The sequence below is a fragment of the Buteo buteo genome, unplaced genomic scaffold (genome assembly GCF_964188355.1).
Source record: "Buteo buteo unplaced genomic scaffold, bButBut1.hap1.1 HAP1_SCAFFOLD_515, whole genome shotgun sequence".
Taxonomy (NCBI): domain Eukaryota; kingdom Metazoa; phylum Chordata; class Aves; order Accipitriformes; family Accipitridae; genus Buteo; species Buteo buteo.
Genome location: NW_027439645.1, coordinates 1 through 22,872, shown reverse-complemented (window position 1 = coordinate 22,872; position 22,872 = coordinate 1). Strand labels below are relative to the sequence as shown.

The window sequence follows — 22,872 nt, the reverse complement described above, 5'->3', positions numbered from 1 at the left end:
GCACAGGCGGGTCGTGATGTCGTGTGTGTGTTGTGTCCCCCCCCCCCAGCCAAGCGGGGGCCCCCCCAGCAGCGTCACCCCCCAACCCGCTGCCCCCCCCCTGGGGGCCGCCCCCCTCCCGGGACCCAACAGTCGGTGAGCAACAAGGTGCTGGCGTGGAGCGGGGTGCTGGAGTGGCAAGAGGTGAGAATTGGGAAAGGGGGGGGGGGTCCCAAGGGTGCTGGGGGGGGTCTGGGGTGCTGGGGGGGGGGTCCCAAGGGTGCTGGGGGGGGGCGGACCCCCAGGAGAAGGATTGGGGGGGGGGGGGTCTGTGGATGCTCAAGGGAGGGTTGGGGCTCTCTGAGGGCACCCTGGGGGGTGTTGGGGTGCACCCCGCTCCTAAATTCCTCCGTGCCCCCCCCCCAAATTCCTCTGTGACCCCCCTAAATTCTTCTGTGCCCCCCCCCCCCCTAAATTTTCTGTGCCCCCCCCCCTGCAGAAACCCAAGCCGGCCTCGGTGGATTCCAGCATGAAGCTGACTCGGTCGCTGCCGTGTCAGGTCTACGTCAACGCCGGGGAAAATTTGTGAGTGGGGGGGTCTGGGGGGGGCAGAAGGGTCTGGGGGGGGGCCAGAAGGGTCTGGGAGGGGGGGGTCATGGGGACCCCCAGGGTCACCCCCTTTTTTCCCCCCAGGAAAACAGACCAGTGGCCACAGAAGCTGATCATGCAGCTGATCCCGCAGCAGCTCCTGGTGAGGGGTTTTTTTGGGGGGGGGGGTCCTGACCCCAATTTTGGGGTGTCCTTGTCCCCCCCCCTCCCAGTGGGGCTGAAGAGATTTTGGGGTCCCCGTATTCATTGGGGGGGGGCTTTGATCTTCTCAAAAAATGTTTGGGACCCCTTAGATGGGTTTGGGGGTTTCCTTGATCCACCCCCCCAAGTAGATTTGGGGGGGTCCTTGACTCCCCCCCCAGAAGGCTTTGGGTCCCTGAGCCCTGGGGGGTTTGGGGGTGTCCCTGACCCCCCCCACTGTGTGTATCCCCCCCCCCAGACCACGCTGGGACCCCTCTTCCGAAACTCCCGCATGGTCCAGTTCCACTTCACCAACAAGGACCTGAGTCGCTCAAGGGGCTTTACCGCATCATGGGCAACGGCTTCGTAAGGACCCCCCGGGACCCCCCCAAAACTCCCTGGGGACCCCCCAACGCCTTGGGGACCCCCAAAATTCTCCTGTCACACCCACCCCACCCCCCAGGTCCCCTTACAGCCCCCCACCCCCTTCCTCTTTGTTCCTCCTTGGTCACCAGCATCCCCCAGCCGCAGGCAGCGGCTCCGTCGGGACCCCCCGGGGACCCCGAAACCACTGGGGACCCCCCAAAACTCCCCGTCCCTCACCCGCGTCCCCACGCGTGTTGCGTGTCCGTGTCCCCGTCCCTCACCCGTGTCCCCGCGTCCCCAGGCGGGCTGCGTGTCCGTGTCCCTGTCCCCAGATGTGCTGCGTGTCCGTGTCTGTGTCCCTCTCCCCATGTCCCCAGGCGGGCTGCGTGTCCGTGTCCCTGTCCCCACATCTCCACACGTGTTGTGTGTCCGTGTCTCCATCCCTCACCCATGTCCCCACGTGTGCTGTGTGTCCGTGTCCCCATCCCTCACCCATGTCCCCGTGTCCCCAGGCAGGCTGCGTGTCCGTGTCCCTGTCCCCGTATCCCCAGACGTGGTGCGTGTCCGTGTCCCTGTCCCCATGTCCCCACGTGTGTTGGGTGTCCGTGTCCCCATCCCTCACCCCTGTCCCCGCGTCCCCAGACATGTTGCGTGTCTGTGTCCCCATCCCTCACCCGTGTCCGCAGACGTGCTGTGTGTCCGTGTCCCTGTCCCCACGTGTGTTGTGTGTCTGTGTCCCCATCCCTCACCTGTGTCCCCACGTGTGCTGTGTGTCTGTGTCCCTGTCCCCATGTCCCCACGCGTGTTGTGTGTCCATGTCCCCGTCCCTCACCCATGTCCCCATGTCCCCATGTCCCCATGCGTGTTGCGTGTCCGTGTCCCCATCCCTCACCCGTGTCCCCACGTGTGCTGTGTGTCCATGTCCCTGTCCCCATGTCCCCACGCGTGTTGTGTGTCCATGTCCCCACGCGTGTTGTGTGTCCATGTCCCCATCCCTCACCCATGTCCCCATGTCCCCACGCGTGTTGCGTGTCCGTGTCCCCATCCCTCACCCGTGTCCCCGCGTCCCCAGGTGTGCTGTGTGTCCGTGTCCCTGTCCCCACGTCCCCACGCGTGCTGCGTGTCCGTGTCCCGGTCCCTCACCCATGTCCCCACGTGTGCTGTGTGTCCGTGTCCGTGTCCCCACATCCCCATGCGTGCTGCGTGTCCGTGTCCCTGTCCCTCACCCATGTCCCCACGTGTGCTGTGTGTCCGTGTCCCCATCCCTCACCCATGTCCCCATGTCCCCATGCGTGTTGCGTGTCCGTGTCCCCGTCCCTCACCCATGTCCCCATGTCCCCACGCGTGTTGCGTGTCCATGTCCCCATCCCTCACCCATGTCCCCGCGTCCCCACGCGTGCTGCGTGTCCGTGTCCCTGTCCCTCACCCATGTCCCCACGTGTGCTGTGTGTCCGTGTCCCTGTCCCCGCGTCCCCACGCGTGCTGCGTGTCCGTGTCCCCGTCCCTCACCCATGTCCCCATGTCCCCACGCGTGTTGCGTGTCTGTGTCCCCATCCCTCACCTGTGTCCCCGCGTCCCCAGGTGTGCTGTGTGTCCATGTCCCTGTCCCCATGTCCCCACGCGTGCTGCGTGTCTGTGTCCCTGTCCCCACACGTGCTGTGTGTCCGTGTCCCTGTCCCTCACCCATGTCCCCACGTGTGCTGTGTGTCCGTGTCCGTGTCCCCATCCCTCACCCGCGTCCCCGCGTCCCCAGGTGTGCTGCGTGTCCGTGTCCCTGTCCCCGCGTCCCCACGCGCGCTGCGTGTCCGTGTCCCTCACGCGTGTCCCCGTGTCCCCAGGCGGGCTGCGTGCACTTCCCGCACACGGCGCCCTGCGAGGTTCGCGTCCTGATGCTGCTCTACTCCTCTAAGAAGAAAATCTTCATGGGGCTCATCCCCTACGACCAGAGCGGCTTCGTCAACGGCATCCGCCAGGTCATCACCAACCACAAGCAGGTCCAGCAGCAGAAGATCGAGCAGCAGCGCAGCGTGAGGACCCCCCCCACCCACCCACCCACACCCACGGGGGCACCCACAGCACCCACGGGGGCACCCGCAGCACCCACGGGGCACCCACAGCACCCACAGGGCACCCACAGACCCTCCCCAGGGCACCCACAGCCCCCACAGGGGACCCACAGCCCCCGCAGGGCACCCACAGACCCTCCCCAGGGCACCCACAGCCCCCGCAGGGCACCCACAGACCCTCCCCAGGCCACCCACAGCCCCCATGGGAGCACCCACACCCCCCACAGGGCACCCACAGCCCCCCCGGGGCACCCACAGTTCCCCATCTCCCCACTTTGGGGCAACCACAGACCACCCCCCCCATTCCTAGGGCACCCACAGCACCCACGGGGCACCCACAGACACTCTGGGGCACCCACAGCAGCCACGGGGCACCCACAGACCCTCCCCAGGGCACCCACAGCCCCTGCGGGGCACCCACAGACCCTCCCCAGGCACCCACAGACCCTCCCCGGGCCACCCACAGCCCCCATGGGAGCACCCACACCCCCCACAGGGCACCCACAGCCCCCCCGGGGCACCCACAGTTCCCCATCTCCCCACTTTGGGGCAATCACAGACCACCCCCCCCATTCCCAGGGCACCCCCAGACCCTCCCCAGGCACCCCCAGCCCCCACGGGGGCACCCACGGCTCCCTAACCCCCCCACCTCAGGCCACCCAATGACCCCCCCACCCACCCAGACCACCCACAGAACCCCCGTGGGGCACCCAGGGCCCCCCCATTTCCCCCTACCAGCCCCCAGGGCCCCCCCAAACATCCTTATAAAGGGTCTTTTCTGCCCCCCAACTGCCCCCAGCCCCCCCCGGGGTGGTCTTTTCTGCCCCCAGCCCCCCCCAGGGTGGTCTTTTCTGCCCCCCAAGTGCCCCCCACCCCCCCCAGGTTGGTCTTTTCTGCCCCCCAAGTGCCCCCAGCCCCCCCCAGGGTGGTCTTTTCTGCCCCCAGCCCCCCCAGGGTGGTCTTTTCTGCCCCCAGCTCCCCCAGGGTGGTCTTTTCTTCCCCCCAAGTGCCCCCCCCAATCCCCCTTGGGGTAGGGAGTGCTGCCCCCCCCCCCAAATTCCTTCTCTCCCCACAGTTGGGGGGCTCAGCCCCCGTGCCCGGTGCCCCCTCTTTCCTACCCAAGCAACCGGGGACCCTCCCCGTGACTTCGGGGGTGCAGCCGCAGGTAAGGGGGGGGGGACAATTTGGGGTGAGGGGGGGTCTGGGGGTGCCTTTGGGGCCCCCCCAGCTCATCCCTGTGCCCCCCCCCCAAAAGATGACGGGGCAGCAGGTGAGCCCGGGCATGGCCACAGTCGGCATCATGGAAGAGCAGCAGCGGCAGCAGAGCCTGGTCTGGGGGGGGGGGATTTTTTTGGGGGGGGGCACTCCTGGGGCTGGGGGGGGGGTCTTGGGGCTATTTTGAGGGGATCTCCTGGAGCTGGGGGTGGATTTTGGGGGGATTGGGGGGGACTTTGAGGACCAGGAGGGCATTTGGGGGGGACCCTGGGTTATTTGAAGGGGGGGGCCTGTGGACCAAAAGGATATTGGGGGGGCCCTGACTTATTTGGGGGGGGGTCCTGAGAACCGGGAAGGGATTTGGGGGGGAACCCTGGGGGATTTGGGGGCACCCTGGGTTATTTGGGGGGGCCCCTGAGAACCAGGATGGGATTTGGGGGGCACTCTGGGTTTTTTGGGGGGGACCTTGAGTTATTTGAGGGGGGGGCTTGAGGACCAACAAGGTATTTGGGGGGGCACCCTGTGTTATTTGGGGGCACCCTGGGTTATTTGGGGGGGACCCTGAAGCCCAGAGTAGGATTTGGGGGGGCCCTGACTTATTTGGGGGGTGTCCCTGAGAACCAGGATGGGATTTGGGGGGCACCCTGGGTTTTTTGGGGGTACCCTACGTTATTGGGGGGGGGCTGAGATATTTGGGGGCCCCTGAGAGCCGGGGGGGGGAATTTGGGGGTACCCTGTGCTTGAGGGGGGGCTGGGGTCATTTGGGGGGGGGCACCTTTAGTCTTTTAGATCAAACTTGGGGGTGTCCAGCCCCCCAACACCCCTATTTTTCGTGCCCCCCCCCCCAGTTACAGCTCCGAGCCCAGCAGCAGGCAGCTGCCAGCCAACAACAAGCGCAGCCCCCCCCGGCCCCCCCCGCTGCTCCTGCGCCCCCCCCGGCGCCCCCAGCTCCGGGACCCCCCCAAACCGGCCCCCCCCAAACCAACCAGGCCGGGGGGGCCCTGCTGCGCCCCCAAAATCCCGGCGCCAACCCCCAACTCCGCAGCCTCCTGCTGAGTCAGCAGCCGGTGAGTAACGGGGGGACACCCCCCCCCCCCCAATAAAAAAAAAGGGACCCCCCCTCAAAATTGGGGGGGTGGGGGTGTCAAGTGTTGCCCCCCCCCAATGATTTTGGGGGGGGCAGCGACACCCCCATTAATGGCTGGTTGCTTTGGGGGGGGAACTGCTCCTATTGATGGGGGGGGGCTTTGAGACCCCCCCCCAATACTATTTGGGGGGGCTCTGAACACTTGGGGGGGGGCAAATCCTGGATTTAAGGAATTTAGGGGGGGGGCAATACCCCCCCCCCCCCCTTGAAACAAGGAGGGCAATAACAGCCCGGGGGGGGGGCAATAGCCCCAGCGGTGGCCGGGGTGGGGGGGGCAGCCCCCCATTTTTGCCAACATTGAGGGGGGGCCCCCCCTGACACCCCCCCCTTTTTCCCCCCCCAGCCCCAGGGGGGTGTCCCCCCCCCGGCGCAGCCCCTCCACCACCTGCAGCCCCCGGCGCAGCCCCTCCTGCCCCACCAAGCTCTGGGGCAGGGGCAGTTACCCCTCCTGCACCCCCCCCCGGGGCAAGCCTGGCCGGGGCAACTGGGACCCCCCCGCGCCCCCCTCCCAGGTGAGTCACCCCGAAACTGCCCCCGGGACCCCCAAATTGCCCCAGGGGGTCCACTAATTGCCCCCGGGACCCACTAATTGCCCCCGGGATCCCCCCCATACCCCCTTAACTGCCCCAAATACCATCCTAACTGCCCCAGGGCCCCCCCCTTAACTGCCCCAACTGCCCCCCCCCTTTTAACCTCCCCCAGGACCCCCCCCAACTGCCCCTGGGGTCCCCCCACCTGCCCCCAGGACCCCCTAATTGCCCCAGGGGTCCCCTAATTGCCCCTGGGACCCCCTCAATACCCCCTTAACTGCCCCAAATACCTTCCCAACTGCCCCAGGCCCCCCCTTAACTGCCCCCAGGACCCCCCAACTGCCCCAGGACCCCCAAATTGCCCCAGGGGTCCCCTAATTGCCCCTGGGACCCCCCCAATACCCCCTTAACTGCCCCAAATACCTTCCCAACTGCCCCTGGGGTCCCCCCAACTGCCCCAGGGGTCCCCTAACTGCCCCCAGGACCCTCCAACTGCCCTGGGACCCCCTAAACCTCCTCCGAGATCCCCTTAACTGCCCCAGGGCCCCCCCTTAACTACTCTTGGGACCCCCAAACTGCCCCAGGGACCCCCAACTGCCCCTGGGGACCCCCAGATCCTGCCAGGACCCCCCCAGACCTGCCCCTGGGAGCCCTGAGAACCCCCAGACCCTTTCAGGACCCCCCCAGACCTGCCTGTGGGAATCCTGGGGACCCCCAGATCCTGCCACGACCCCCCCAAACCTGCCCGTGAGAGCCCTGGGGACCCCCAGACCCTGCCAGGACCCCCCCAAACCTGCCCCTGGGGACCCCCAGACCCTATCAGGACCCCCCCAGACCTGCCTGTGGGAACCCAGGGGCCCCCCAGCCCCTTTCAGGACCCCCCCAAACCTGCCCTTGGGAAGCCTGGGGACCCCCAAACCTACCCCTGAGAACCCAGGGGACCCCCAGCCCCTTTCAGGACCCCCCCTAAACCTCCTCCCAGCCCCCCCTGACCCCTCTCCCCATGCTCCCCCCCCCCCCAGGTCAGATGCTGTTGCCCCCCGGCCCCCGGGGTCCCGTCCCCCAGCCGGGGCTGCAGCCGGTCCAGGCGCCCAGCGTGATGGAGGAGGACATCCTCATGGATCTCATCTAGGGGGGGCCCGGGACCCCCCCACGGGGACCCCCCCCCACCCCGAGACACCCCCACGGGGGGGTCCTGGCCGCTGGGACCCTTCCCAGCTCACAGCCCCCCCCCCCCTTTTTTTGGTGTTCCCTTCTTTTCTCTTGACAATGGGATTTTTTGCACTCAATAAATGGTTTCCCGACCTGGGAGAGAATCTGGGATCTGGGAAATAATCTGGGATCCGGGAAGGAATCCGGGAAGGAATCTGGGATCCGGGAAATAATCTGGGATCTGGGAAGGAATCTGGGATCCGGGAAGGAATCTGGGATCTGAGAGGGAATTTGGGATCCAGGAAGGAAACTTGGATCCGGGAAGGAGCCTTGGATCTGGGAGGGAGACTGGGATGTGAGGGGGAACCTGGGATCCATGGGGGAATCTTGGATCTGGGAAGGAGCCTGAGATCTGGGAAAGAACCTGGGATCCAGGAAGGAACCTTGGGTCTGGGAGAGAATCTGGGATCCAGGAATGAACCTTGGATCTGGGAGAGAATCTGGGATCTGGGAAAGAATCTGGGAAGGAACCTTGGATCCAGGAAGGAGCCTTGGATCTGGGATGGAATATGGGATCTGGGAGGGGATCTGGGATCTGGGAAAGAATCTGGGAAGGAACCTGGGATCTGGGAAAGAATCTGGAAAGGAACCTTGGATCCAGGAATGAACCTTGGATCTGGGACAGAACCTGGGATCCAGGAATGAACCTTGGATCTGGGAGGGAACCTTGGATCTGGGGAGGAATATTGGATCCGGGAGGGAGCCTTGGATCCGGGAAGGACCTGTGGATCCAGGAGGGATCCTTGGATCTGGGAAGGACCCTTGGATCTGGTTGGGGACCTCTCAGGACCACATGAAGGTTTAGCGGAAGGTGGCATTGAGCCTGTATTGCCAAACGAGCGTCTCCAGAGCTCCGGGATTCTCTTCCCGGCCCCACGGAGGTGCCGTGCCACCTCCGGAAAGCCTGGAGATCCTCGTAAAGGTCAAAGGAGCAACCTCGTCCCCTGGAAGATGTCCCTGCCCATGGCAGGGCTGGGGTTGCACTAGATGGACGTTCAAAGATCAACCCAACCCATTCCATGAGTGGAAGCGGTCAACGTCAAGTTGGACGGATCTTGCCAACTGTTGGGGGAGCACTGGGATCGCTCCACCACCGCCGACGCTCCTCGGATGGATCATTCGATGACCTGGAAGCCCAAACCGCCACAGATTCCCATTAGGTCCCCATTCCCGGTGGGTGAAACGCCCGGCGTTGCCCAAATATCGAAGGAGAAGCAGCAAATCTAGGAGAGGTTTATGGGCGTTGACCAACGTTGAGTTGCGTGTGGCTTTCCAAGAGCGTAGATGCCGCCGTCGAGCGAGGGCGACTTTCCCGGTGGCCTTCTCTTGACCAGGCGGGGATCCTGTGGTTCTCCCGAAGCATGCAGAGCATCAAGACTTCCTTTTTTTAATTTGTTTTTTTTTGGCAACGATGGACCTATTTTTCTCCATCGTCCCACCATGGAGGATTTTGGAGAGGTGGCTTTGCTCTTCTCCCACCACCACGAGCTCTGGTCGTCTGTGGGCACCAGAAGGATGGTTGGGGGGGGTCAGGTGGCTTTTCCAGGATTCACCGGACTCGTTATTTGGGTGGGAGAGAGGGAAGGTGAGGTTTTGTCCACGTGCTCAGCGTCTCCAAGCTTGGACCTCAAAACCAGACCTCAGACTTGTGCCCTGGCTCTACCTCAGGGACAGAGATGGCTCTTACAGCATCATGGAGGCACCTGGAGATGCCTGAGCTTTCCAAAGGGAGGGGTTGTCTCCTTCCCACCCCCCCCCAAATTCCCCAGGGATATCTCCTTTGGGATGGTGAAGGACCTGGCCAAGGCTGAACGTCAAGTAGAACCGCGATGACCCAACGCTCACGGATTTATCTCAGAGCACCTTGAGGAACCTACTGCCCGTGCCAGGAGACACAGCAGAGAGAAGGTGCTTGGTCAGCAGACAATAAATACCGACGTTAATGTTCATACCGACATTAATGTTCATACCGACATTAATGCTCATATCGACATTAATATTCGCCTCCTGCCCGTGTATTTGTTGATGTCCACGCACGCGTGTCCTCCTCCCTTGCAGTTTTCCTCCCGCGATGGCAAGAGCCATTTTTGGGGGGTACCCAAAAAGTGGAGTTTTCCCCTCCAATCGAGCGCCTTCGATTGACACAAGCCACACCCTGCCCTGGGCGAGGACTTTGAATCTCTGGAGATATGACCCATAAAGATTATCAAGTTGAAGGACTTTGCACGGGCGTTACCGGGGAGTTGGTTTTTCTGGACAGTGACCTGCTCGGAAACCTCCTTCTTCCCACCGGAGAAGCGGAGAAGATCTCAGGTCGGAAGGAATCCATAAGGATCATCGAGTCCCAACTCTCCAAGAAGTGCCCGGAGCTGCGGAGAAGACACCAGAGATGAGCAGGATGGTCCAGTCCGGACCCTTGGAGCGGAGCGTGATGATCGAGATCAGCAACAAAACCCATGACATCACCTTGCACAACCCCAGGTAATGGGACGGGGAGGGGGCGGAAGACCCCTTGCCGGAGGGGAGACCCCCCCCAGGATTCAGGCAGAAGGTCCAAGCTGGACCAGCACCCAGCGGTGGGACCATCTCCCAGTGGTGGGACTGTCTCCCAGTGGTCAGACCGTCTCCCAGTGGTGGGACCATCTCCCAGGGGTGGGACCATCTCCCAGTGGTGGGACCGTCTTCAGGTGGTTGTTCCGTCTCCCAGTGGGCGCACCGTCTCCCAGTAGTCAGACTGTCTCCCAGTGCTTAGACCATCTCCCAGTGGTTGTTCCATCTCCCAGTGGTCAGACCATCTCCCAGTGGTGGGATCGTCTCCCAGCAGCTGGACCATCTCCCAGTGGTCGCACCACCTCCCTCGCAAGCCCGCGTGGTGACCCCATCCCGTTCCCTCCTCTCCTTCCAGGAGCTACTGCTCCAGCGGCAACAGCGTCACGCCGCCCAGCCCCAGGATCGCACCGGGTGTCACGGGGAGTTGCGAATTCACCAACTCCAGCAACCTTTTCCGAGGTTGTGTGGGGGTCCTGGTGTACGAGGCGGACACCTTCACCTTGGCCATCCTCTTCTCCAACCCCTTCAACTACACTATTTTTGACATGGAGCTCGCCATGGAGATCTCCTTCCGCAAAGCCCACCTTAGCAACTTGGAGTTCACCTACCGCAGGATGTATAGCGGCAATCCCGACGACACCGGCAAAACCACCTCGTTCCACCGAGTCAAGCTCGGTGCCTGCCAGGAGCCCGTCGTCGTCTCCGACGGCGGCGTGGTGATCACGGCGACCATGTCCAACGCTAAGCAGTCGCTCATTAAAGTTGACGTGGAGAATCGAGAGAGTCCTACCCCCTAAATCCAGAGGAGGCACCACCCGCCTTGGGCGGCATCACCCGAAGGGTTGGAAAACCCTTGACTGTGTTGCCGTAAACGCCAGGCAGAACCTTCTGCCCTCAATAAATGGTTGAGCAAAGCCAACCTCGTGCTGTGTCGTCCTGAGCTAGGAGAAGAAGGAGCCCAAGTAGGATGGAAGATGCTTCTTTTCTCCCCTAACAAGCCCCCCCCAGCTTTTTTACCGGCTTGGAGGACGCCCCGTTGAGCGCTGAGGAAGAGGAAGGTGGTGTGAAGGTCCCGTGGGCGCGGTTGGGTGGGTCGTGCTGCGCCCGGGGTCTGGCTCGGCTGGAATTCTTGGTGGAAACCTCTCCTGAAGGAGATCTTTCCACTTCAGCTTACGACTTTGGTTTCATTTCGATCTTTGTCCCTCTGGGTGTCGGGACGCAGACACCTTCCCGTTGGCCGTCCTCTTCTCCAAGCCCTCGGACTCCAACGTTGGCCAGGCGGAGGTTGGGTTCCAAACGTCTTAACGGGGTTGAGAAGATCCAACCCAACCCTACGTCCTATCAGAAGGTCCCTCCGTTTCTGGTCCCCACGTTGCGGTGGTGGATGATGGGGGGGTCACTGGGGTTGGGGTTCAGCTGCGGGAGGATGAGGTCTTCTGGGTTTTGTGGAGAAGAAGGGTGGGAGGGACTCCGAAACACAAATCAAAGCCTTTGTTTTTGGTGGTTGGCTGAAGATGGAGCATCTTTTGGTTTTGATGCAGCTGAGAGGTTGGACGGGGCGGAGCAATGTCTCCATCACCCTCGGCCAACAACCTGACGCCCTTTTTGACCGAACTCTGGCCATGGGGTGGGTGACGCGACAGCCAACCACAACCTTCCTCTTCCCCCCCTTGGTCCTTCTCCAACATCTGGGGGGTCGGCTGGGACCGTTGGTGGATCTTCCTGCTGGGAAGAGCCACCAGATTTGTCCTCTCCCACCCTTGGGAGCCGCTGGCTGGGGTCTCCGAGGCTGGGATCCCCAAGGTTGGGGTCTTCAAGGTTGGGGGTCTTCAAGGTTGGGGGTCTTCAAGGTTGGGGGTCTTCAAGGTTGGGATCCCCAAGTTTGAGGTCTCCAAGGTTGGGATCCCCAAGGTTGGGGTCTTCAAGGTTGGGGGTCGCCAAGGTTGGGATCCCCAAGGTTGGAGGTCTCCAAGGTTGGGGGTCTTCAAGGTTGGGATCCCCAAGGTTGGGGTCTTCAAGGTTGGGGGTCTTCAAGGTTGGGCGTCTCTAAGGTTGGGGGTCCCCAGGACTGTTTCAGGGTGTCCCCAAGGTTGGGGGTCCCCAAGGTTGAGGGTCTCCAAGATTTGGGTCTCCAAGTTTGGGGGTCTTCAAGGCTGGGGGTCCCGAGGACTGTTTCAGGGTGTCCCCAAGGTTGGGGTCCCCAAGGTTGAGGGTCTCCAAGGTTTGGGTCTTCAAGGTTGGGGGGTCTCCAAGGTTGGGGGTCCCCAGGAGTGTTTCAGGGTGACCCCAAGGTTGGGGGTCTCTAAGGTCGGGGGTCTCCAAGGTTGGGGGTCTTCAAGGCTGGGGGTCCCGAGGACTGTTTCAGGGTGTCCCCAAGGTTGGGGTCCCCAAGGTTGAGGGTCTCCAAGGTTGGGGTCTTCAAGGTTGGGGGTCTACAAGCTTGGGGGTCCCCAGGAGTGTTTCAGGTTGTCCCCAAGGTTGGGAGACCCTAAGGTTGAGGGTCTCCAAGATTGGGGGTCCCCAAGATCGGGATCCCTAAGTCGGGGGTCTCCAAGGTCTGGGGTCCCCAATGTTGGGGTCCTTAGGTTGGGGTCTTCAAGGTTGGGGGTCTCTGATTTTGGGGACCTCCAGGAGTGTTTCAAGGTGTCCCCAAAGTTGAGGATCCCCAAGGTTGAGGGTACCCAAGATTGGGGTCTTCAAGGTTGGGGGTCCCCAGGACTGTTTCAGGGTGTCCCCAAGGTTGGGGGTCCCCAAGATTGGGGTCCCTAAGTCGGGGGTCTCCAAGGTCTGGGGTCCCCAAGGTTGGGATCCTTAGGTTGGGGTCTTCAAGGTTGGGGATCTCTGATTTTGGGGATCCCCAGGAGTGTTTCAAGGTGTCCCCAAGGTTGAGGGTCTCTAAAGTTTTGCTAAACAAGCGTCTCCAGAGCTCCGAGATTCTCTTCCCGGCCCCACGGAGGTGCCGTGCCACCTCCGGAAAGCCTGGAGATCCTCGTAAAGGAGGTCAAAGGAGCAACCTCGTCCCCTGGAAGATGTCCCTGCCCATGGCAGGGCTGGGGTTGCACTAGATGGACGTTCAAAGATCAACCCAACCCATTCCATGAGTGGAAGCGGTCAACGTCAAGTTGGACGGATCTTGCCAACCGTTGGGGGAGCACTGGGATCGCTCCACCACCGCCGACGCTCCTCGGATGGATCATTCGATGACCTGGAAGCCCCAAACCGCCGCAGATTCCCATTAGGTCCCCATTCCCGGTGGGTGAAATGCCCAGCGTTGCCCAAATATCGAAGGAGAAGCAGCAAATCTAGGAGAGGTTTATGGGCGTTGACCAACGTTGAGTTGCGTGTGGCTTTCCAAGAGCGTAGATGCCGCCGTCGAGCAAGGGGGACTTTCCCGGTGGCCTTCTCTTGACCAGGCGGGGATCCTGTGGTTGTCCCGAAGCATGCAGAGCATCAAGACTTCCTTTTTTTTAATTTATTTTTTTGGCAACGATGGACCTATTTTTCTCCATCGTCCCACCATGGAGGATTTTGGAAAGGTGGCTTTGCTCTTCTCCCACCACCACGAGCTCTGGTCGTCTGTGGGCACCAGGAGGATGGTTGGGGGGGGTCAGGTGGCTTTTCCAGGATTCACCGGACTCGTTATTTGGGTGGGAGAGAGGGAAGGTGAGGTTTTGTCCATGCACTTGTCCATGCACGGATTTATCTCAGAGCACCTTGAGGAACCTACTGCCCGTGCCAGGAGACACCACAGAGAGAAGGTGCTTGGTCAGCAGACAATAAATACCGACGTTAATGTTCATACCGACATTAATGTTCATACCGACATTAATGCTCATATCGACATTAATATTCGCCTCCTGCCCGTGTATTTGTTGATGTCCACGCACGCGTGTCCTCCTCCCTTGCAGTTTTCCTCCTGCGATGGCAAGAGCCATTTTTGGGGGGTACCCAAAAAGTGGAGTTTTCCCCTCCAATCGAGCGCCTTCGATTGACACAAGCCACACCCTGCCCTGGGCGAGGACTTTGAATCTCTGGAGATATGACCCATAAAGATTATCAAGTTGAAGGACTTTGCACGGGCGTTACTGGGGAGTTGGTTTTTCTGGACAGTGACCTGCTCGGAAACCTCCTTCTTCCCACCGGAGAAGCGGAGAAGATCTCAGGTCGGAAGGAATCCATAAGGATCATCGAGTCCCAACTCTCCAAGAAGTGCCCGGAGCTGCAGAGAAGACACCGGAGATGATCGAAATGGCCTTGTTGGGAGCCTTGGACCGGAAGGTGAAGATCGAGATCAGCAACAAAACCCGTAACATCACCTTGCGCAACCCCAGGTAATGGGACGGGGAGGGGGCGGAAGACCCCTTGCCGGAGGGGAGACCCCCCCCAGGATTCAGGCAGAAGGTCCAAGCTGGACCAGCACCCAGCGGTGGGACCATCTCCCAGTGGTGGGACTGTCTCCCAGTGATCAGACCGTCTCCCAGTGGTGGGACCATCTCCCACTGGTTGGTCCGTCTCCCAGTGGTCGGACCATCTCCCAGTGCTTGGTGCATCTCCCAGTGGCAGGACCATCTCCCAGTGCTTAGACCATCTCCCAGTGGTGGGACCATCCCCCAGTGGTTGTTCCGTCTCCCAGTGGTCGCACCGTCTCCCGGTAGTCGGACTGTCTCCCAGTGCTTAGACCATCTCCCAGTGGTTGTTCCATCTCCCAGTGGTCAGACCATCTCCCAGTGGTTGGTCCGTCTCCCAGCAGCTGGACCATCTCCCAGTGGTCGCACCACCTCCCTCGCAAGCCCGCGTGGTGACCCCATCCCGTTCCCTCCTCTCCTTCCAGGAGCTACTGCTACAGCGGCGACAGCGTCACGCCGCCCAGCCCCAGGATCGCACCGGGTGTCACGGGGAGTTGCGAATTCACCAAATCCATCGGTTTGTGGGGTTCCGAGGGGCTCCTGGTGTACGAGGCGGACACCTTCACCTTGGCCATCCTCTTCTCCAACCCCTTGAACTCCATTTTTTTTGACATGGAGCTCGCCATGGAGATCTCCTTCTGCAAAGCCCACCTTGGTGTCTTGAAGAACATCTACACCAGGATGCATAGCGGCAATCCCGACGACATCAGCAAAGCCACCTCGTTCCACCGAGTCAAGATCGGTGCCTGCCAGGAGCCCGTCGTTGTCTCCGATGGCGGCGTGGTGATCACGGCGACCATGTCCACCACTAGGAAGTCGATCATTAGAGTTGTCGTGGAGAATTGAGACGGTCCTACCCCCTAAATCCAGAGGAGGCACCACCCGCCTTGCGCGGCATCACCCGAAGGGTTGGAAAACCCTTGACTGTGTTGCCGTAAACGCCAGGCAGAACCTTCTGCCCTCAATAAATGGTTGAGCAAAGCCAACCTCGCGCTGTGTCGTCCTGAGATAGGAGAAGAAGGAGCCCAAGTAGGATGGAAGATGCTTCTTTTCTCCCCTAACAAGCCCCCCCCCCCAGCTTTTTTACCGGCTTGGAGGACGCCCCGTTGAGCGCTGAGGAAGAGGAGCGTGGTGTGAAGGTCCCGTGGGCGCGGTTGGGTGGGTCGTGCTGCGCCCGGGGTCTGGCTCGGCTGGAATTCTTGGTGGAAACCTCTCCTGAAGGAGATCTTTCCACTTTGGCTTATGACTTGGCTTTCGTTTCGATCTTTGTCCCTCTGGGTGTCGGGACGCAGACACCTTCCCGTTGGCCGTCCTCTTCTCCAAGCCCTCGGACTCCAACGTTGGCCAGGCGGAGGTTGGGTTCCAAACGTCTTAACGGGGTTGAGAAGATCCAACCCAACCCTAAGTCTTATCAGAAGGTCCCTCCGTTTCTGGTCCCCACGTTGCGGTGGTAGATGATGGGGGGGGAGGTTGGGAAGGTTGAGATCCCCAAAGTTCGGGTCTTCAAGGGTGGGATCCCCAAGTTTGGGGTCTCCAAGGTTGGGATCCCCAAGTCTGCAGTCTTCAAGGTTGGCGGACTCCAACGTTGGGGGTCTTCAAGGTTGGGGGTCTTCAAGGTTGAGGGTCTCCAAGGTTGGGGGTCTTCAAGGTTGAGAGTCTCCAAGTTTGGGGGTCTTCAAGGTTGGGGGTCCCTAAGGTTGGGAGTCCCCAGGAGTGTTTCAGGGTGTCCTCAAGGTTGGGGGTCTTCAAGGTTGAGGGTCTCCAAGGTTGGGGGTCCCCAGGAGTGTTTCAGGGTGTCCCCAAGGTTGGGGGTCTCCAAGGTCTGGAGTCCCCAAGGTTGGGGTCCTTAGGTTGGGGTCTTCAAGGTTGGGGGTCTCTGATTTTGGGGATCCCCAGGAGTGTTTCAAGGTGTCCCCAAGGTTGAGGGTCTCCATGGTTGGGGGTCTCCAAGGTTGGGGGTCCCTAGGAGTGTTTCAGGGTGTCCCCAAGGTTGGGGGTCCCCAAGGTTGAGAATCTCCAAGGTTGGGGTCTTTAAGGTTGAGGGACACCAAGGTTGGGGGTCTAAAGTTTGGGGGTCCACAAGTTTGGGGGTCCCCAGGAGTGTTTTGGGGTGTCCCCAAGGTTCGGGGTCCCCAAGGTTGAGGGTCTCCAAGGTTTGGGTCCTCAAGGTTGGGGGTCTCCAAGGTTGGGCGTCTTCAAGGTTGGGGGTCTTCAAGGATGGGATCCCCAAGTTTGGGGTCTTCAAGGTTGGGGTCTCCAAGGTTGAGGGTCCCCAATTTTGGGGTCTCCAAGGTTGGGGGTCTCCACAGTTGGGATCCCCAAGTTTGGGGTCTTCAAGGTTGGGGTTCTCCAAGGTTGGGAGTCCCTAATTTGGGGGTCTTCAAGGTTGGGGGTCTCCGATTTCGGAAATCCCCAGGAACGCCTCAGGATCTCCCCAAAGTTGGGGATCCCCAAATTTCCTGGTGTGTCCCCCCCCCCAATTAAAGACACGAATCGCCATCCAGAGCCGCCGCTGGGATTTTATTGCCCCCCAAACCCCCCCGGAGCCCCGCAGAAGGCGGGGCCCAATCCTGCCACGGTGCAGTCGGCCGTAGCCATGGGGCAACGACCGCAGCGGCAACCGAGAGCCACCGGGACGGCGACGCCGGGGTCGATCCCGGGGGGGCAGCCCCCCAGCACCCACCGCTCGTAGCGCACCCCCAAATAAGTACAGGCTGCCTGCGACGGGGCGCCCAGGGGGCTGCGGTACACCGGCTCCTGGGGGGGGGGGCAAAAGGGGGGGGGTCACCTGACACTGGTACCCCCCCAGCACCCCAATACCCCCCCAGCACCCCAATATCCCCCCAGCACCCAAATCCCCCCGGTTTGGCCCCCAAAATCTACTCCCCCCCCCCCCAATCTACCTGCTGTGTCTCACTAGGGGGGGTCCCTCTGCCCCCATGTGCCCCCCCCCCGAGCCCCCCATTTCCCCCCATGTCCCCATTTGCCCCCCTGTCCCCCCATGCCCCCCAAGTCCTCATATCCCCCCCCACCCCACCCCACATGGCCCCCCCACCTCCCCATAGCCCCCCGATGTCCCCCCATGTCCCCCCACACCCTCTGCCCCCCATAGCCCCCATGTCCCCCCACATTCCCATAGCCCCCCCATGTCTCCCCCATCCCTACAGCCCCCCCACATCCTCATAGCCCCCCACCTCCCCATAGCCCCCCACATCCCTATAGCCCCCATGTCCCCCCTGTCCCCACAGCCCCCCACATCCCCATAGCCCCCCAAATTCCCCCACCTCCCCATAGCCCCCACATCCCCATAGCCCCCCCACATCCTCATAGCCCCCCATGTCCCCATAGCCCCCCACCTCTCCATAACCCCCCACCCCCCATAGCCCCCATGTCCCTCCATGTCCCCATAGCCCCCCAAATCCCCATAGCCCCCCATGTCCCTATAGCCCCCCACCTCCCCATAGCCCCCCATGTCCCCCCATGTCCCCATAGGCCCCCACCTCCCCATAGCCCCCCCATGTCCCCCCCACCCCCTCTGCCCCCCCATAGCCCCCCATGTCCCTATAGCCCCCCACATCCCCACAGCCCCCATGTCCCCACAGCCCCCCCAATATCCCCATAGCCCCCCACCTCCCCATAGCCCCCCACATCCCCCATGTCCCCACAGCCCCCCCATAGCCCCCCACCCCCCCACGTGTCCCCCCCCCACCCGGGTGCGGCAGTAGCCCCCACAGGCCGTGGTGGTCACGGCCAGACACTGGGGACACTCGTCCTTCTCCACGGCCACCGTCACGTTGATGGGGCGACACGGGGGGCGGCCGGGACCCCCCCCCAAAACCGGGGGGGGCCCCACCCCCAGGGGGCTGGTCTCCCCAACCAGGGGGTCTCCCACTGCTACGGGGGTCCCCAAGGCCAAGGGGGTCCCCACCAGCGTCACCAGGAACAGCACCTGCGGGAAACGGGGGGGGGGGGGGGGGGCTGACCCAGGGTTGGGGGTCCTCCTGGCCCCCGCCTGCCCCATAGCTGCCCCATGGTTGGGGGTCCCCATGGTCACCCTGCCCCATAGTTGGGGGTCCCCATCGCCCCCACCTGCCCCATAGTTGGGGGTCCCCATGGCCACCCTGCCCCATAGCTGGGGGTCCCCACAGCCCCTGCCTGTCCCATAGTTGGGGGGCCCCCACCTGCCCCACAGCTGCCCCATAGTTGGGGGTCCCCATGGCCCCCACTTGCCCCACAGCTGCCCCATATTTGGGGGTCCCCATGGTCACCCTACCCCATGGTTGGGGGTCCTCATGGCCCCCACCTGCCCCATAGTTGGGGGTCCCCACAGCCCCTACCTGCCCCATAATTGGGGGGTCCCCATGGTCACCCTGCCCCATAGTTGGGGGTCCCCATGGCCCCCACCTGCCCCACAGCTGCCCCATAGTTGGGGGTCCCCACAACCTCTGTCTGCCCCATATCTGGGGGTCCCCATGGCCCCCACCTGCCCCATAGCTGCCCCATAGTTGGGGGTCCCCATGACCACCCTGCCCCATAGTTGGGGGTCCCCATGGCCCCCACTTGCCCCACAGCTGCCCCATATTTGGGGGTCCCCATGGTCACCCTACCCCATGGTTGGGGGTCCTCATGGCCCCCACCTGCCCCATAGTTGGGGGTCCCCACAGCCCCTACCTGCCCCATAATTGGGGGGTCCCCATGGCCCCCACCTGCCCCACAGCTGCCCCATAGTTGGGGGTCCCCACAACCTCTGTCTGCCCCATATCTGGGGGTCCCCATGGCCCCCACCTGCCCTGCCCCATAGTTGGGGGTCCCCATGACCACCCTGCCCCATAGTTGGGGGTCCCCATGGCCCCCACTTGCCCCACAGCTGCCCCATATTTGGGGGTCCCCATGGTCACCCTACCCCATGGTTGGGGGTCCTCATGGCCCCCACCTGCCCCATAGTTGGGGGTCCCCACAGCCCTACCTGCCCCATAATTGGGGGGTCCCCATGGCCCCCACCTGCCCCACAGCTGCCCCATAGTTGGGGGTCCCCACAACCTCTGTCTGCCCATATCTGGGGGTCTCCATGGCCCCCACCTGCCCCATAGTTGGGGGTCCCCACAGCCCCTACCTGCCCCATATCTGGGGGTCCCCATGGCCACCCTGCCCCATAGCTTGGGGGTCCCCACAGCCCCTTCCTGCCCCATAGCGGGGGGGTCCCCATGCCCCCAAACACCCCCCCCCACACTCACCTGCGCACCCCCCATGCTGCTGCGGCCCAACACCTCTTACCTGGGGGGGGGTCCCCCCTTTATCCCCCCCACCCACCCCCCGCTTCCATCCCCCCCACAACCCCCCCCCACCCCAAGGCTGCCCGGGGAGGGGGGGGACACACGACACCCCAAGGCCGGCCCGAGGCGTCAGCCCCCCGTTGCTTAGTGACCCCCCCCCCAAAAAAAAACCTTCCCCCCCCCAATGTCCTTCGTGCCCCCACTTGTTGGGGGAGGGGTTAAAGTCCTGCCCCCCCCCACCCCAAAAAAAGACATCCGGCTATCCCATAATCCCCCGGGGCCAGCGCGTGACCCCCCCACAGGCTATTTATAACCTGAGGGGATCCAATTTCTGCCCCCCCCCCCCAAAAAAAATTTAAAAAAATCCTATTGGGGGGGCTGCGCCCCAAATGTGCGATAAATCAACTTTATTTTTGGGAGGGGGTGGAAATGGCGGGGGTTTTTTTGGGGGGGGGGGGTGTATTTTTTTTCGCTTCCCCCCCCCCCCGGAGTGGGGCTATTTATAGCAGGGGGGGGCACCCATGGGTGCGGGGGGGGGGGCCCAGTTGGAGCCGTCGGTCAGAGGCGCCGGCGTCATGGCGGGGTCGTGGCTTTTGGGGTTGGTTTTGGGGCTCCTGGTGGTCCGGGGCCCCCCCGGGGGTGAAGGGGGGGTCCGGGGCGAGGAAGAGCATCTTCCTCATCATCATCATCATCGCCCCGCTCCCCCCGGGGGGGTCGGGATAGGGGAAAGTGGTGAGGAAGGCCCCCGTCGTCCTCCTCATCAGCGCGACGGCGAGGACGAGCAACATTGGCGTCAACGTCATCATCATCATCATCACCATCGCGGTGACGAGGAGGAAGAGCGGCGGCAGGGGGAGGCCCACCCTCATCATCATCATGAGGAGGAAGAGCGGCGGCAAGGGGACGCCCATGGGGGTCATCTTCATCATCGTCAGTGGGAGGATGAGGAAGCCCGGCGTCACCATGGCGACGAGAAGCCCACCACCATCATCATCATCATCATCGGCGTGGCGGTGAGGAAGACGCCGGCAACCGTCGCCAGGGCGAGGATGATGAAGGCCACCGTCGCCGCGGCGATGGTGAAGGGCAGCGTCGCCGTGACGATGAAGGCCACCGTCGCCATGATGACGATGAAGGCCATCGTCTCCATGACGATGAAGGCCACCGTCGCCATGACGATGATGAAGGCCATCGCCATGATCATGATGAAGGCCACCATCCCCATGACGATGATGAAGGCCACCGTCCCCATGACGATGATGAAGGCCATCGCCATGGCGACCGCCCCCATGACCCCGCCAGCTCCGAGGAGGATGATGATGATGATGATGATGATGACGATGACAACGATGACGATGATGATGATGACAAAGACAGCTCCGAGGAAGACGAAGGTTGGTCAATCGAGGGGGGGGCGCGGGGGAATGCCCCCCCCCCCCCCCAGACCGTGACCCCCCCCATTACAGGGAGCGAGGAGGAGGAGGAGGACGAGGCCGAAGGGCGATACCAACCCGGCTCCATCTGCCGCTATTGCGCCTTCTGCAAGGTACCGGCGGGGGGGGGACGACACACCCCTGACCCCCCCCCGAGACCAAACCAATTTTTTTTGGGGGGGGGGACACCACAAAACCCTTGGGGACAGAGTCACCCCTTTGGGGGAGCCCCTGTTCCCCCCCCCAAATTTTTTGTGCCCCCCCCAAATATTTTGTGCCCCCCCAACCATTTTATGCCCCCCCAACTATTTTATACCCCCCCAAATTATTTTAGGCCCCCCCCAACTATTTTGTGCCCCCCCACTATTATTTTGTCCCCCCCAACTATTTTATGCCCCCCAAACTATTTTGTGCCCCCCCAACCATTTTATGCCCCCCCAACTATTTATACCCCCCCAAATTATTTTAGGCCCCCCCCAACTATTTTGTCCCCCCCACTATTTTTTGTGCCCCCCAACTATTTTATGCCCCCCCAAACTATTTTATACCCCCCCAAATCATTTTAGGCCCCCCCCAACCATTTTATACCCCCCCAAACTATTTTATGCCCCCCCCCAATTATTCTGCACCCCCCCAAACTATTCTGTGCCCCCAAACTTATTTTTGTGCCCCCCCAGTGTGTGCCCCCCCTATTTTTTTTTTATTTTTTTGTGCCCCCCCCAGCACTGCCAGCTCTGCACCCGCTGTCCCTGCGCCGAGGGGGACTCCGGTGACCACTGTGCCCACTGCCAGGTAGCCCCCCCCCCGTGTGAACCCCCCCCCCGTGTGACCCCCCCCATCTATAAACGCCCCCCCCTCAATATTTTGCCCCCCCCCCCCCAGGGCTGCCAGTTCTGCTACCTGTGTCCCCTGCTGTGTGACACCGCCTGCCAGCCGGTGAGACCCCCCCCCCCCAAATCCCCCTGACCCCCCCCCCCGAAACGCCCCCCCCCCAAAAATACCCAGCCCCCCCCGACAACCCCCCCTAACACCCATAGCCCCCCCAGACCCCCCCAAATCCCCCCCCCAGCCCTATGGGGGGGGTCCAGGACCCCCCCGACCCCCCAATTCCCCCCCCAGACCCCCCCCGACACCCCCAAGCCCTATGGGGGGGGGTCCAGGACCCCCCCTCACCCCCCCAGCACCCCATAGACCCCCCCCAGACCCCCCCCAAATCCCCCTCCTGCAACCCCCCAGACCCCCCCAATCCCCCCCCAGCCCCATGGGGGGAATCTACGACCCCCCCCAATCACCCTCCTGGACCCCCCCAGGCCCCCCAAATCCCCCCAGACCCATGGGGGGGTCCACGACCCCCCCAGACCCCCCCAACAGCTCATACGCCCCCCCCAGACCCCCCCAATTCCCCCCCAGCCCCATGGGGGGGGTCCACGACCCCCCCAATCACCCCATAGCCCTCCCAGACCCCCCCAAATCCCCCTCCTGGGCCCCCCCTGGACCCCCCAAATCCCTCCCCCAGCCCCATGGGGGGGCTCCACGACCCCCCCTGACCCCCCAAATCCTCCCCAGACCCCCCCCCAAATTACCCCCCCATCCCCACGGGGGGGTGTCCAAAACACTCCCCCCGCAGACCCCCCCCCCTTTTCCCTTCCAGGAGCCTCGTGGACGAGCTCTCGGGGGCTTTACTCCAGTAAGTGGCCCCCCCCCCAAAAAATGGAGGGGGGGCAACCCCCCCACATCACCCTTAAGCCCCCCCCCCCCAAAAATTCCGGGGGGGGCACCCCCAATTTAACCTCATCCCCCCCCCCCAGGTCGCTTGCAAGCTTCTTCGAGGCGCCAGAGGCTTGAGTGGATTTTTTTTGGGGGGGTGGGGGGCACTTTGCAGCCCCCCCCCCCAATTTGGTGGCCC

General features: G+C 62.7%; 3 protein-coding genes across 3 annotated transcripts; 2 read left to right on the top strand and 1 right to left on the bottom strand.

Moving 5' to 3' along the window:
- Nucleotides 1–42: 42 nt before the first annotated feature.
- On the top strand, nt 43–7,424 carry LOC142028510 (mediator of RNA polymerase II transcription subunit 25-like; the record flags this gene model as incomplete). Its single annotated transcript, XM_075022331.1, is given in 11 exon segments — nt 43–183; nt 479–564; nt 673–730; nt 1,028–1,091; nt 1,094–1,134; nt 2,973–3,161; nt 4,276–4,365; nt 4,456–4,530; nt 5,264–5,482; nt 5,906–6,074; nt 7,115–7,424. Coding segments are annotated over 11 exon segments (1,242 nt in total), but the record flags the coding sequence as incomplete, so codon positions are not given.
- A 9,335-nt stretch (nt 7,425–16,759) lies between these two features.
- LOC142028509 (lutropin subunit beta-like) lies at nt 16,760–19,646 on the bottom strand. Its single transcript, XM_075022330.1, has 3 exons — nt 19,495–19,646; nt 17,970–18,209; nt 16,760–17,017 (listed from the first exon to the last, which is right to left on the bottom strand). Exons 1-3 carry the CDS (start codon nt 19,507–19,509, stop codon nt 16,781–16,783), a joined length of 492 nt encoding a protein of 163 aa, XP_074878431.1. The 5' UTR covers nt 19,510–19,646; the 3' UTR covers nt 16,760–16,780.
- Nucleotides 19,647–20,063: 417 nt separating this feature from the next.
- LOC142028508 (uncharacterized) lies at nt 20,064–21,985 on the top strand. Its single transcript, XM_075022329.1, has 4 exons — nt 20,064–20,927; nt 21,000–21,079; nt 21,690–21,758; nt 21,849–21,985. Exons 1-4 carry the CDS (start codon nt 20,109–20,111, stop codon nt 21,904–21,906), a joined length of 1,026 nt encoding a protein of 341 aa, XP_074878430.1. The 5' UTR covers nt 20,064–20,108; the 3' UTR covers nt 21,907–21,985.
- Nucleotides 21,986–22,872: the final 887 nt, after the last annotated feature.

What these genes read in the sequence shown, in the direction of transcription:
- LOC142028509 (XM_075022330.1), bottom strand. An exon ending in GGGGCTACTGCCGCACCCGG is followed by an intron (nt 17,018 to 17,969) that starts GTGGGGGGGGGA and finishes CCCCCCCCCCAG; the next exon opens with GAGCCGGTGTACCGCAGCCC.
- LOC142028508 (XM_075022329.1), top strand. Translation starts at nt 20,109, where the DNA reads ATGGCGGGGTCGTGGCTTTTGGGGTTGGTTTTGGGGCTCCTGGTGGTC. An exon ending in CAGCTCCGAGGAAGACGAAG is followed by an intron (nt 20,928 to 20,999) that starts GTTGGTCAATCG and finishes CCCCCATTACAG; the next exon opens with GGAGCGAGGAGGAGGAGGAG. An exon ending in GCTATTGCGCCTTCTGCAAG is followed by an intron (nt 21,080 to 21,689) that starts GTACCGGCGGGG and finishes TGCCCCCCCCAG; the next exon opens with CACTGCCAGCTCTGCACCCG.